The sequence below is a fragment of the Pyxicephalus adspersus genome, chromosome 2 (genome assembly GCF_032062135.1).
Source record: "Pyxicephalus adspersus chromosome 2, UCB_Pads_2.0, whole genome shotgun sequence".
Taxonomy (NCBI): domain Eukaryota; kingdom Metazoa; phylum Chordata; class Amphibia; order Anura; family Pyxicephalidae; genus Pyxicephalus; species Pyxicephalus adspersus.
Genome location: NC_092859.1, coordinates 96,255,941 through 96,270,740, shown reverse-complemented (window position 1 = coordinate 96,270,740; position 14,800 = coordinate 96,255,941). Strand labels below are relative to the sequence as shown.

The 14,800-nt window shown below is 37.0% G+C and overlaps 1 protein-coding gene across 1 annotated transcript in view; it reads right to left on the bottom strand.

The window, feature by feature from the left end:
* The window catches only part of CPED1 (cadherin like and PC-esterase domain containing 1), a 129,326-nt gene extending 115,395 nt beyond the window's left edge, over window positions 1-13,931 (bottom strand). Inside the window, exon 1 of the mRNA XM_072399032.1 lies at window positions 13,317-13,931. Within this exon, the coding sequence (XP_072255133.1) occupies window positions 13,317-13,532 (216 nt within the window). The 5' untranslated portion in view covers window positions 13,533-13,931. The remainder of the gene's footprint in view (window positions 1-13,316) is intronic.
* Between the last annotated feature and the right edge of the window lie 869 nt (window positions 13,932-14,800).

Here is a 14,800-nt window from a genome sequence, read left to right as displayed (position 1 = left end):
TTTAAATTTTGCATTTTTACAATTTATATGGACGGCTATTATAGTCTTTCATAGAGACAAGTGATCTCTTCTTTTTCATTCTTTTGAGTTACCTTCAACTTTAAACAAAACTTACCCTAATGCCACCTGTGTACATACCATCCCAATAGGTCTGAGTTAGCTATTTTTTATTTATTTATATAACACCAACATATTATGCTGCACTTTACAAAGTCCATAGCCATGTCACTAACTGTCCCTCAGTGGGGTTCACAATCTAATGTCCCTACCATAGTTATATGTCATTATTATAGCCTATGACTAATTTTGAGGAGAAGCCAAGGAAAGATGTAGTAAGAATGAAGGGAAGAACACTGTGGTCAACTGCAAGTCTGAAATAGTTTCTCATCGTTTCTATAATGTTTACAATATAGTAGATAATACTATTAAAAAATGTGTGGCTTTGTGCTCCCTGCTATACCATGTGGTTTTTACTTGTACTTTCACTCAGTCACTCAGCACAACCAAAGGGGAAATGCTACTTTTTATGCTAGCTTTTTTTGGAATACATTGGTGTTACCTCCCCACCTACAGCCAGGTGAATGCATACGAAGAGCAAGTTAAACTGATGTCATGATTTAGGGACACATTTATGTAGAATGTATTTATGTTTTTATGTAGAATTTATGTATAATTGCGTTATTGATTTTAAAGAATAGATACATGCTTTTTCTATCAACCTGGAGTTCACAAGTAGAACATTACAATGAGAAAATTTCACTTCCTATGCAACTTCCACAAATAATCCTAACTATGATCCAGCAAAATCTTTGTTCAAATATAGGTCAGGGGAAAGCCTAACTTGGCAGTGTTACAGGATATGGTTGGCTTTTTCCTGTTTACATCCACTGAAAGACATTATCAGAGGAAATAACTGAAATAAAGGAAAAGGAAAGATTACAAAACACTAGTTTACCACCATTAGTTAGTTAATAAAAAAAGGAATTCATAGAATGCATTTATGAGCAGCATACAATATGTGTTATCCAGTGCTCAGCTTTGACTTTAGCCTATCACTTTCTTCTGTACACGACTATAATATGGTACTTTTACTTTTTTGACTCCCTATAAGGGCAAAAGCCTCACAACATTTTTAACATAGAGGATCCCTTATAAATTATGAAATAAATTCAGATCTTCAGGGAACCCCTGCTATTATTACTTAATTAATTGTGGTTGTCAGTAGGAAGAATGCCTCTTACATTGCTGGCCAATAGAAAAAATGTCACCCTTACAGATAGTCAAAAAGTCATCGTTGGTGCCAGTGGCAAATGACCAGAGCTCAAGGGACCCCTAACAACCTCTCGAGTAACACTAGGGTTCCACATAACCCTGGATGAGAAACACTCATGATGCTGACCACCTGAATAAAAGGTAGAATGCCAGATCCACAAATATCAGTAAGTTGCACTCTGCTCCAATTCAGAGGGGGTCCTTAAGGAACCCACTTGCATTTGAAAGGTTTTCAATTCTATAATTTAATTTATTGAGTGCCTTGTCATAACTTACTTGAGTCTGCATACTGTAAAATAAGATCTGTAAATGTTACACCTGTAACACTTTTCTATGCAGAGTTGATAATTCAGACAACATAAAGACTTATCTATGAGATATTTATAAAGCGTTATTTCGGACATTTAGCAAACATTCTTTAATGGAGAATGTTTCAGGTTCATGTGTTTTTGGAAGTGGTAATTTGTATGGGGAATTATTCTCCACCAAAAAAGTTTGGTTAAAGCGTGACTAGACTAAAAACAAAAAAATGGTTCTGGACCTGCGTCGTCCTGGAATCCCTCTTCGTCAGAAGGGCCGGGCGCAGCCATCTTCCATCTTCACTTCCATCTTCTTCGTCAGTCTTCTTTCTTCATTACCTGATCTCAGACCTGCAATGCGAGAGTGGGTGGGTTCTGGCATCATGATGTCACTCTGGGGGGAAGTTTCCTCCCCTTTGAATGATACACGCCCCTGCGCATGAGAGGTCGCAAGTCAGTAGATTTAGTGGTCCGCGACCTGCAAAAGGTTGGGGACCACTGGTCTAGGTGATCAAGACCTAAAAGGGCGGTGCTGCACCCTTTTTTTCCTTTTAAATAACACCAACATTTTTACGTTACATAGAAGGGTTGTCTACCTTTCTATGTAAAGTAAAAATGTTGAGTTTAGGTACACTTTAATGTCAGATTCACTAGAAACAATGGTCCACTAGAACCTTAAAAACTAACAATAACATTTCAAACAGTCACATAAGTCAATGGAAAGGCTCATTGTAGAAATGATTAAGTGGAGGACACATGTGGGCTTTTTTTATGTAGTGTATGGGCTAAAGGAGGGATGTTAAAAGTTAAAGTATGGCATCAGAAACAGAGAGCATAATAGAGCAAGAAAGAAATCAGGTAAAAAGGGGAAAATGACAATACAAACGCATGGTGGAGTCCTACTGATCCTGACAAGCAGTGGAATCAACAGCTATTCATCTTTTGAGAGTGTACGGTAATGTTGAAGCAATGGAGACCATTGGCCTGATTTATTAAAGATGTCCAAGGCTAGAAAGGATAACTTTCATCAGTGAAGCTGGGTGATCCAGCAAACCTGAAATACATCTGATCCAGGATTCTAAACATTTGCTAGCAAATGGTGTTGAAGAAATCCATTTCAGGTTTGCCGGATCACCCAACTTTACTTATGAAAGTGTATGCAGTCTTGGAGAGCTTTAATAAATCAGGCCACATGTTCCAAACTTCCCAGCTTTTATTTAAAACATTGTAAAACAATATAAACTATGCACACCAATTCTTTCACTGATGTGATTTCTATGTACTGTGCTGTAAAAAGGTTTGGGCCTGATTTATTAAAGATCTCCAAGGCTGGAGAAGATGCACTTTCATTAGTGAACCTGAGTGATTCAGCAAGTGTTCGTTATTAAATCAGACCCAATATGATGTGGCATTTGAGGAAATGCTTTTGATACCATAAGAGCATTACATGTATTCAGACTTTCTATTGAGATTGACATCAATAACAATGTGTATACCGTATGTTGCTTTCCGGGTTGCGTGATTCCAGATTTCCAATTAAGGCTGATAAGTATGGCGTCACTGGACATTTATATAGTCTTACAGTAACGATTAGGGGATAATCAGTGTATTTCCTGCTAATGTGATTCCTGTGACAGCTTGTAAAATGTTTAGAGTGAAAAAGCCTACTTTTTATTTAACACTTATTTGAGTATAGCCCTTCTTGTTCTACTGCCAGATCTCTTTTCTCTGTGAAAATAAGATGTTTGCTTCAGATTTATTACATTTATTATTATTTACTGGTATGCAATATATTCATAAGTGGTAGCTATAAAATGTGTTTTTTATCATGGTATGATTATTTTTGTAACTAAGAAAAGGAAAACTGTATTGATAGCATTTTAGAACCAGACAATAGCCCTCTCTTTCCTGCCACATATCCAGAACCTGAAAATTGCTCTGGTATTGAAAATAGAACACCTACCAAATGTATTATCATTTAATAGGCTCTGTCAGTATAAATGTAATGAATATGTGAAGTTTCTATTTACAGAATGGTATAGTTTTTGCACCCAAGGCAAATGTAATGATCCTAGCATGGTAAGGTCATTCTTTTTTACAGCTACTTTATAGGCAAAAAATGACTTATGCTGACTGGTGACTGTAATAATAAAGGCTAAAAATAAAATGACTGGAATTCAGTGCCATTTCCTGCCCTTCAGTAAGAAGATCTAGTGGCTCACTATCACATCCGGCTTAGGATCTGCTATGCTAAAGATACATTTCACTACGTTTCCAAATTATGTTAGCTATTTAATAAATCACTTGTCCCAAAAAGGTTGGAAATGACTGCCAATTTTGTTCCAGGGCATTAGGTTTAGGAAAAAGCCTTGGACTATAAATGTTATTTATTTGAAGTGTAAAGAAGACCATAACACACAGCAAAAGTGATTTAAAGCTCAATAATTTTCACTGACATGAAGGCAGACAATTAATTGCCTATTCGCATATTGCTTTTATTAGAGAACAGTCTGACATCATATCTAATCGAGGTGTAAATATTAGACCTACAACCCTGTCAGCAAAACTTGTTTTGCAAAAAAATACCCTAACAGTCTCATCATTCTGTTAAAGTAATTATCCTTAATATTACTCTGATTCATTGCTATGTAACACTGAATATGAGCTAAAGAAAATCTGCTTTGGAATCCATTTTTAATTGTTTTTGTAAATTCAAATTTTATTTTTTTTTTAACTGATATTTTATTTACTTATAATAAACGCTTTGAAAATAATCCATTGACTACACAGACAAGGGATCCTCAGAGCACTATGAGTTATATAAGGTACAGTAGCTTTCTGCTTTGAGTGGTGCTTTGTGTGATTGAAAGCTTTGAACCAGCTGTCAGATAGATCACTCATTTACTTATGTGCACATATATTACAAGTAGTAAGGAGACAGGGTGCAACATGTGTAAATTAGCCTATAAGTCCAAAAAAAACACAAAATATTAATATGCTGTTTATCATGTTTACCTGACACAAAATATCAATATATAGTCTGAGCCTACATACTGATGGATCACCCAGATTCACCAATAATAATTTTTCAGTCTTGGAGAGCTTTAACAAATCAGGCCCAATGTACACAATACAATATAATAAACAGTGTCTCACATAGGATAACAGAAAATAACATTCACAGAGAACTAACACTTTCTTTGAACTTACAATAAATATACATTGTAGAAGAGCAATGGGCAACGGTTGATAAAAAAACACTTTGGTCTGGTCTTTGTGATATACATCATAACACACAGAGTATGCAGGGGTCAGCTCTATGTAAGTTCTACACTGCACGGAGTGTGAAAGTCAGGACAATGTACACCATAGTACAGAAGCAGGAGTATGTACCTTGGCAACCTTTATATTGCTGGTCAGTGGGAGTAATGCATGTCTCAGTCAAGTCAAGTCAGCGGTCCATTGGTATAAAGTAGGCAGGCAGGGACAAAATACAGGTTGTGTTCGGGTATGTTGGAAGAAAAATGACCGGACACTGTAAGTGTGAAAATAGTGCAGCAGGTAGTAAAAAGCACAATAGTGCCTAGGGATGAGTGAGGAAAATTATAGTTCTTAACTGTGTGGGGGGATAACTGGACCCAGGGAAGAATTGAGGAAAACTCAGCATGGCACAAGAAAGTACGGGGGTGGCTATCAGGAAGTAGATGAGAACAATAATGGTCGGGGGGCAATAGGGAAGGATGAGGAAAAAAAAATAGTGCCAAGGAAAAACAAAACAGCAATTTGGGGAATGGGAAAACAACAGTGCGGGGGTTTTGGAAACAATAGTGCCCTGTAGGGTATGGGAGACAACAATGGTGCTCAGCTGGGTGTAGGAAGACTGTTAGTGCCTAGCAGTGTGTAGAAGTAACAAGTGCCTAGCTGGTTGTGAAGGTGAACAACAGTGATCACTGGCGGTTTGGGGGAAGCAATGGTGCCCAGGAGGGGTGGCAGGGTATAAAAGTGTCTTGCTGGGATAGGAATAAACAATAGAAGTAAGTGGAGTATGAGGAAAAAAGAATGTGTCCAGCAAGGGAATGTGAGCGAATAAAAGTGCCCAGTGGAGGTTGTAGGGGAGCTCTATATTTTACACTAAAACCAGGAGCAAATTGCATACATTCCGTAAAGTACCAGAAGCTGTTAAAGCCAAAATTATTACTTTACATAAAAAGGTAGACAACACTTTTATCTAAAGTGAAAATTACCTTCCTTTTTTTTACTTTAACACCCTTTTTAAAAAAATTAAAAAAAATGGTGAAATCCTTCCCCAGGAGGCTCCTGGCTGCTCCTCGTGCACATGCCCAAACTCAGGAGACATTTTAATACCTTGAGGGGAAATCAATGCCAGTAGTGAGTAGTGAGCCGGTATTGAGTAGTGAGATTGGAACTTTTTTCCACTTCACAGCAGGCTACGTGACCCGATCTCACTCCTTCACAGTGTGAAATCGAGTGACGACGCCAGAAAAAGGAAGAAGACAGATGAAGAAGCCGACGTCCAGCGCTACCTCTGCGCTGGGCCAAAAACAGATAGCAGGACTGTGCTGGACCCAAATGAAGACATTTCCCGCAGGGATCGGAAAAATTAAAGCTAAGTGAGGTTTTTAATTTTCAACTTAGTTCCGCTTGTTGTTTAGTGAGTACAGAGACTGAGTTGCAATTAATTAAAACAAAATTTAGAAATATCTGCTCTACTGGCTAAACAATGAAGGGGGCTTAATATATAAATGGCAAGGTAATATCCAAATTTACTGACCTTTTTACTGGTTTGCATATTGGATTCAATAGGGACAATGCTATTACCAAACGGAGTTATGGGCCAAGAATCCCCACCTCCTGATATCACTGACTAATCAGGAAAGTAGAATACTCCTTTATTAGGTGATATAAAAATATAGAAAAAAGAATACTTTTCTTTATCGTAAGTAATGTCACATTGGGCCATCCAACAGGTGTAAACACCAGTTAGGGGAGGCATGCTGATGAACTTTCACAGGAGGTGAACAATTAAGTGAATCACTTTAAAGTTACATGAATGAAAGCAAACTGTCTTAGTCCATTGCAATTTTTTCCTTTTGCTGTTGTATCCAAAATGAAATATAAATAACTAGCCCATATAGTATAGATTATATACATTATATATATGTATTGTCCAAGTTTCTCTGAATCATTAAAAGAAAGACAGCCTGTACTGCACTGTCACTTATAAATAATGTAATACCTATTTGATATATTTTTTAAAGCTGTCAGGAAACAGTAGCCTCTGTTTCTGGTGCTTAGAAATATAGAGCATAACCGTGTTCAGGGAAAAACACAAAACACATTGAAGAGGGGCACATATTTAGATTTCACACAAGAAGCTGAATGAACATAAACCAGCTTTATCAAGGTTCAACACTGTTTTAAAAATCCTGCATTTGAGTAATTTACTTTAAGTATTTTTCTAGACCTGCTATGAATTTATTATGTACCAATGTATCTATTGTGTCTCTTTTTGTTCATCATGTTCTGTATATTGTTACACTAGGGCTGTTTCAACAGAATCACTGCCTTTGGAAATAAAAGAATGAGAAATACCAGCATAAAGGTTTATCGGTTATAGCTATTTGAATCTCTGAAAGTCTCCCAGCAACAAAATCCACCTTTAAACAATTAGAAAGGTCTTCCAGAGACAGAACAATAGCATATCAAAGAGACAGAATACTGAGAATGAAAGTTATTCACAATACAGCAAAATGGTAACATGTAATATCTGGAAGTATTCCAAGTTGAGGTGCATTATTACTTACTACAAACTTAAGAATGATACGTATCATAAAATGACAGATACTTTTTACTTTACTTATTGTATAGTACATTTAAATTCATCCCAAAATTATCATTCCTTTTTTAAAATACACAACCTCATTTATAAACATGTCAAAATTATTAGAAGTAGATGTAAACCATATCTGGCTGACATTTACCAGGGGTTTTCTAATGGACTTTGTATGTATAATAATTATATCATATCAATGCTGCTAATCTCCTTGGAAGGAAGTAAGAAAGGAAGGAAGGAAATAAAGGTGGAAACATTGCCTAGTACCAAGTTGTTGTTCAAAAGGGATGCTCTAGCAGCATCCACAAAGCCAGTTATTATGGAAGGAAAAGGAAAAAGATGATTCAAAGGTGATGGCAGTCATTTTCAAGAGTAGAGTCTCCCTTTTATAGGGGATGCCCAAAAAATTTGAAGCAGTGAACTTACAGCTGACATCAGGGACACCAGACTAAATGAAATGTAAATGCATGGGAGCCCTGTACCAGCACAATAACACCTTGTACCCCATCTCTTGATATACAAAATTCTTCTTTAGACAAATCTGAAATTATGAAGCAAAGTCATCTCTATTGTCTCATTGTACCCAGCAGTTGAGTTTTACCCCCTGTTGCACCAAGGCCTTAAAATTTATGTAAATGGTATTGCTGTTTATATTACCAGAAAAAAACTTGAGATGTTTTATTTTATAATATGGATATAAAGCAAACCTTTGAAATGTGTAGTCAGAATGATGTATTGTTAGATCCAAAGGATGGAGAGGGAATATACTATAATTGGCATATGTTACTGATTACAAATAGCAGCACTTGACAGGTGGAACAAGTAATTCATATAAAAGGAAACTGAGTTATTCTAATGCGCATTAGTAATAAAAATTCACAATATTCCATGTCAGACTGCATAATCTACAGTAAACAATAAAGATTGTATCATAGTGTTCTCTAAATTGACAAGATAAATATATCAAACAGCATAGTCTGCTTATCTTCCTTGAAGGGAATTGAAGTGAAAGAGCTAGAAACCTTCCTGGTTTCTTTTTTCTTTTTTTTGTGAAAGTAAAGTCAAATAAAGTTTGTCAGCTGCAGTACTGCTGACCCCAAAGTCATAATGACCAGTAAATACAATGTACAGCCAGAACACTTGATGATTGGAGACCTGAATTGCCACTAACACATTCAGAAAGTGTTCCAATGTCTGCCGCAGGAAGCCAGACACTGATCGTTTATTAAACTTATGGAAATAAAATGTTCCTGTTTTATTAAAATATGAAATTTGTTTGAAATGAAAAGCTGCTGACATCAGTATAAAACCAGACAACTGACACATTTAGTTTCTTATGTAGTATGCAGTTTAGAACCTAGGCACTAAAAAAATATCAGCCAAAAAAAATGGTAAAACACACAATGCATCATAAACTTTATTCCTAATTTAGGCATACAAGAGTGATCACATCCAGATCATGATCATCTCCGTTGAAGAATATAGTGTGGGTACATAGCATTAGGCTGTGTGCACACGTTATATAAAAGACAGAGAGAATCTAACATGCATACAGCTGTTAACTGACATCGTTCATGAATCCACTGTGGCGGACATTCTAATGACTTATGAGGAATGATTGTGAATTTCACTCAACCTCCCCTCCCCATATCACAGAAAGGTGCTGTGTGTACAGAACTAGAATTTGTTAGTCTCTTACTGGAAACAATCATGAAATATTGTTTTCAGCGACAATCATTTGATATCTGTACAGGGCTTTAGACTACTAACCCCTGCTTGACTCGTTTTCTCTATTGCAAAGGGAAAAAGTATTTGGTATTTGACAGAAGATAGTTGGCTAAACTTGTGCAGAGAACAGGAAGATACAAAAACACTAGAATACAGGGTGGCTAAGCTCACTTCTCCACTATGGAGGGAGCCATGGTTGTCACTGGACGGGTCTTTTCAATCCTGTTACATATGGGATGATAGGATTAGTAGTTTATGGTAGGATTATTCTTATTGTTTTCAGTAAAGCTCATAGTAAGTGACATGGGTGCTGCATCTTTGCATACAAACATAAACAGTTATTTTCTGTTCTTGAAGAAATGAGAAAGCTAAAGCAGCCCTGTACATTACATACAAATACTGCTAAACTCCCCACCATTAAAAATGTACTTGTGTGGCCAATAATTTAATAACTGTTAGAAGAAAGGGCAGAACAAATTTTTCAGAAACAGAGAGCATCACTTATTGGCTAAACTACAAATCTCTGTAACACAATGTTAGAAAATAGAAATGCAAGTTTATAAAATGCAAAACTTATTATCAAAATAATTTTTAGATAAACATTACAATAATATTACTTTAAAATAAAGATGTAAACTCAACACGCCTTATTTCTACCACATGTAATTTTAAAATGATATTAAGCAGCTGTATACTGCAGCTTTTTTGGAAAATAATACTTGGTGATCCTTTCATAAAAGTTTATGTACTCTGATAGGGTGACAACACTATCGCTGTCTTCCAGTTGTTCTCTTGTATTATCACTCTAGCTCAAACTCCCCCGGGGAAGATTTAAACAACTGGGCAGACTAACAATGCCCAGGCATATTCCACTATATGTAGGCAGGTTGTAAAGAGGCTGAGCGAGGTAAACAGCACTTGCACATGCAACAGAGAATGACATAGGGAGGTGCAAAATGTGTGACTGCATGAGGGCCCAGACCCTCCTCAGCCAACAGGGGACCCCACAGAGAGACTCCATGTCAGTTCTGCACAGGGGCCCACTGTTGACTATGTCCAGCACTGGCATCATACAATGATAAAAAAGTGAAAGCGTGTTTGCAATGTATTTTATTTTTTAAAATATATTATATCTTTATAATGCCTGTTGAGGGATAACATCTACTTTAATAGTTCAGAATATTTTCCAAATAAAAATAAGCATATAGCATTTCCCATAAGTAGTGGTATTTTGTAGCAAGGTCACAAATAACCTATATATGTGACATAGCAATCCACAAAATTGTATGTTTGATACAAATGACAATTGGCATCTGCTGATAACCATATACTAAGATACAGGCATTCAGATAAAGGAATCCATCAGAGTACTCAGACTAAAGCTGCGTACACACTTGCAATTTTTGTCGCTGGAAAGGATCTTTCAGGATCCTTTCCAACGACAAGGGACTGCACGATGCATGAACGATGTTGTACATACAGCACCGTTCTTGCTCTATGGAGAGGGGAGGGGGAGAGCGACGAAGCGGCACCCTGCTGCGCGCTATCCCCCTTCCCTTTCATTAGGATCGGTCGTCGTCCATCGTCCGTGGATCCGGCAGGTCGGTCGTTCGGACGATGGATGACACCGACTGTACACGGCAGATTTTCGCCCGATATTTGGCCGATGCCGATTATCGGGCGATAAAAATCTGTCGTGTGTACGTAGCTTTATGAATGATGATTGTTGATTAGCAGAGGTGATGTTATTTAGCGCAGTCTATTCTTCAACAATGACCCTTGTATTCAGGATAGCACTTGTAATTGCTCAGACACATTTTCTATCTTTTGTATTTCTTCGCCTTCTGAATTGTCTAGCTGCTGCTCAACTAGACTAATAGAGCCTTTAAATCTTTTTATTTATAGCTTCCATTTTCCTTGAAAAATCCATAATCTCGGCCAGATAACAGAGTTGAGCCAACCAGTGTTAGCAGGATAGTGTCACACAATTTGGAAATACTTGCACGGTGCTGCTTTATTTGAAAAACTCTGTATTTTGGCTGTTTTACAGTAGGTTGCTGGTCCACTGTATTATTTTCCATTTATCCACTTTTCTGTATTCCCTTTTGCTATGCTATATCTCTGAATTGCAGCTATGGGACATAGTAAAATTACCTTTGACTGCAGCAGCCTGTTATTGTTATTCAGCACAGACAAATATAACCGAGCACTGACAAGCACATTCAACACAGGAACAACAGGAATTCATGTACAGCAGAGCACACAGAGGTTATGAATCCACACTATAGAAAAGTCCACAACAAATTAACAATATTACAAGGCATTACTGCCCTTTCCAGCAGTGACAGGCATTTTATCTTCCTGAAGAATTTAGAAAATAAATATCTCCATAAAATTGAAAAAAGCAGATTTACAAATTTTAAAATGCTACAAACACCCAAACATCTCCAATGGACCGCTGTTAGTCCTCTGCCTATGAAGCCAACTCTCTAAAGAGACCCCGTCACCAGAACATTCATTTCAACAATGTTTTTATTAGGAATAGATAATGCATATGTGCATTTTACATTTGACTGTAAAAGCTTCCTATGTGCTAATATCCAAAGACTATCCCCCTTAGGATTGCTACTGGGAACTGCCATCCATGTGTGATGTCAGCAGCCCATCAGACCCAATTGACACTATATAGCAGCCTTTCTGAACCTTTCTATTGCTGAGGAACCCTTAAAATTTTTTTTGAAAAGGCCTCCTAAAAAGAACTATGCATACATCATCAATTTGGAGGTCAATCAGCCACATTTCAAGGAACCTACTAACCATTGGTGGAACCCTGGGGCTCCACAAATCCATGGTTGAGAATAGCTGCTCTAAAGTATTTATTTTTGCTCCTCCCTCAACTGCTACATAAAAAGTTTATGTCAGGCTGGGAGGGGAGGTGTAGCAAGAGTGATTAGGGACTCTTAGGAGATAAGAGGGCTTTGAGCCATAGGCTGTGCTAGGAAATTGACTCTTCCTGGTCAAAATTTCAACCACATGTACAAAAACAAATGTATGCTTAAAAGTGAGCATTAAAAACTCTAGATTCTGACTTTGGTTACAGCCTCAATTTGGTGACAAGGTCTCTCTACCACAGATATAAATAACATACCTAAACATCCCCTGTTCAAATCTTAAAGCAAAGCTAAAGCAAACACTTTCTGCCAGTAAATTGTGATACTTGACCTAAAAATATTGATAACTTTAGTTTCTAAATCCAACCTGTTTTAACCCCGTCTACTGTTACATAATAAAAATCTGCCTGAAAGCTACCTGTCCTGACCTGTGCTTGGCATCTAACTCCACTAAATAATGTTATCTGATTGGTTCCTTAAATCTATCACCTGCAAGGTGTCACCATTGATACAATGGCCATGACCTGGGAAAGTCACCCAACAAAATCCAAATCTATTTGTTGATATCTCAGGTCAAGACCTGCTCTCTTTAAAATGGATGGGTTGGAGGAGCCCAAACTTACGACTGGTGACACAAAGGATTCATAGAAACTCATGATGAATCTAAATTGAAGAATAAGTTAAAATGAAAACAGGTGTTAGAATAACTATTTATTGAATGTCCATACCACCAATGGTCATACAAATAATAAAATTAAGGAGAGTTGTACAGCTAATTCCCTTCCTTAGCATCTTGTATCATCTTGTAGCTGTCATTTGTAGGAGTGGGCATGGATAAAGCATGGCTCACACCTACTCCCACTGATCATAAAGCATAGAAAGAACAGACAACAAACAATTGGGTAATTTGCGTAATATTGGAGGGATGGCATACCAATGACTTGATACTGATAAATATATTGACATACATTACCACAGAACGGGAAACACTTTCGTGCTGAGAAAATACCAGCCTGCATGATTGTGGAGGTAGGTTGGTATTTTTTGCCAGTGGACATATATGTATATTTATATTTTTCTAAAAATGAGCCGGCAGATCTGACTGACCAGAATTCATGGATGTCTAAGTTTCCCCACATTGTTTATTTTGTAAGCCTTTACATATAACATTCACATTACACAGAAGTACTACATAAATGGATTTGTAGGTGTCGTATAAGTATAATTTAGAATTATTCAGTTCAACATTTAGTCATTTAATGATATACTTACATCCTTTATCTTTTTGACAATGCTATCCCATCGATATGAGCAGTCCTCCATCTCAGCAGCCACGTCCCTAATATCCTTGTCACTGACAACTGCATATTCCTTACTGGTCCAAGATATACTTTTCCAAAGCAGAGAAAGGCACTGATAGAAAAGGCAAACTGCTACAATTACAGCAACAAAGATTGGTCTAGGACAATATCTGCGTCTCCAACCCATGTCCTCCTGTTATCCACTTTTATCAGATCATCTTCTAGCAAAAATGATGTTGTATCCAAGTTAGGGAACTCATGACCATCATAAGTTTCTGTGTACATTACAGTTTGATTTCACTGTAAAAAATCAGATGCTCAGCTTTCAGATTCAGCAGTGATTTGTTAAAAAGTTTAAACATAAAATAAAGAAAATAAACTGACCCAGTGGTCCACAAAAGCCCAAGATCACTTGTTCCATTTCTGCGCAACAGGTAAATAATCCTTCAAGCAAAACTCTAAATCTGTGAATCAGGAAAGTTTTTCCCATCTGCATCCACGTTACAGTAGTAGTAAAAATAGCTGAACTTGGCAAAGTTGATATTCTGTGCAGAGGTTAGCTGAAAGTTGGGTTTACTTCCAAAGTCCTCTCCCTGCTAGCAGAGCGTTTTCCTCTAACCCCTGATTTGTACACTCAGTGCTCTGAGCTGCCTTCCCACTAACACAAACACAGCACATATACTTCATCTGAATTTTCCTGGACCACAGGCACCATAAATGAATAACTTGCTTTCTTTTTGGGTGGGGTTGTTTGAACACAGGAACTACAGCATAATAATATAGTTTTGGATTGATCTCCCAATACAATTAGGAAAGAATCTGATAACTTTTTACACACGTTTATGTTTCACTTTTTTTTTTTTTTAATTCTGTTTCAAAATCAAATCCAGATGTTTCCACAAGGAGTCTGCAGACTCTGCACATCCAGCCCTGCTGTTAGTATTACACTGGCATTACTGTTTGGATTACACTAGCACAGTCTAACTTGTAATTCTTACACTCTCTGCCTAACATTCTACTTTCAGCTTTTGAATTTAGAAAATATTAGTACATGCTAACATTGATTTACTGTAGTAATATGCTGAACCTAATAATAGATTGAGGGTTTGTAAATAGTAATAAACACAATTTTACTGTGTCTTCATTAAAAAAAAAAGACCGAAAGACATTTGCTAAAATGTTAAAACAAAATCCTGGCAGAAGATTCCATTTCAGCCATAACCAGATTTCGTCAATTTTTAAAATATTTTTCAGCCCAGAGCTGTTTGCTTCAATCTGAGGAGATTAAGGCAAACCATAATTTATGTTGTCATTTACCTTGATTGAAATACAGGTTATTGGTAAAATGCTCACATGCTTACATTTTACACACAATTAGTCTGAAAGATCAAACATTAGACATGCCTGTACAATACGTGTGTTGGTACAGACACTTTTAATCTCCATCTGGAAAAC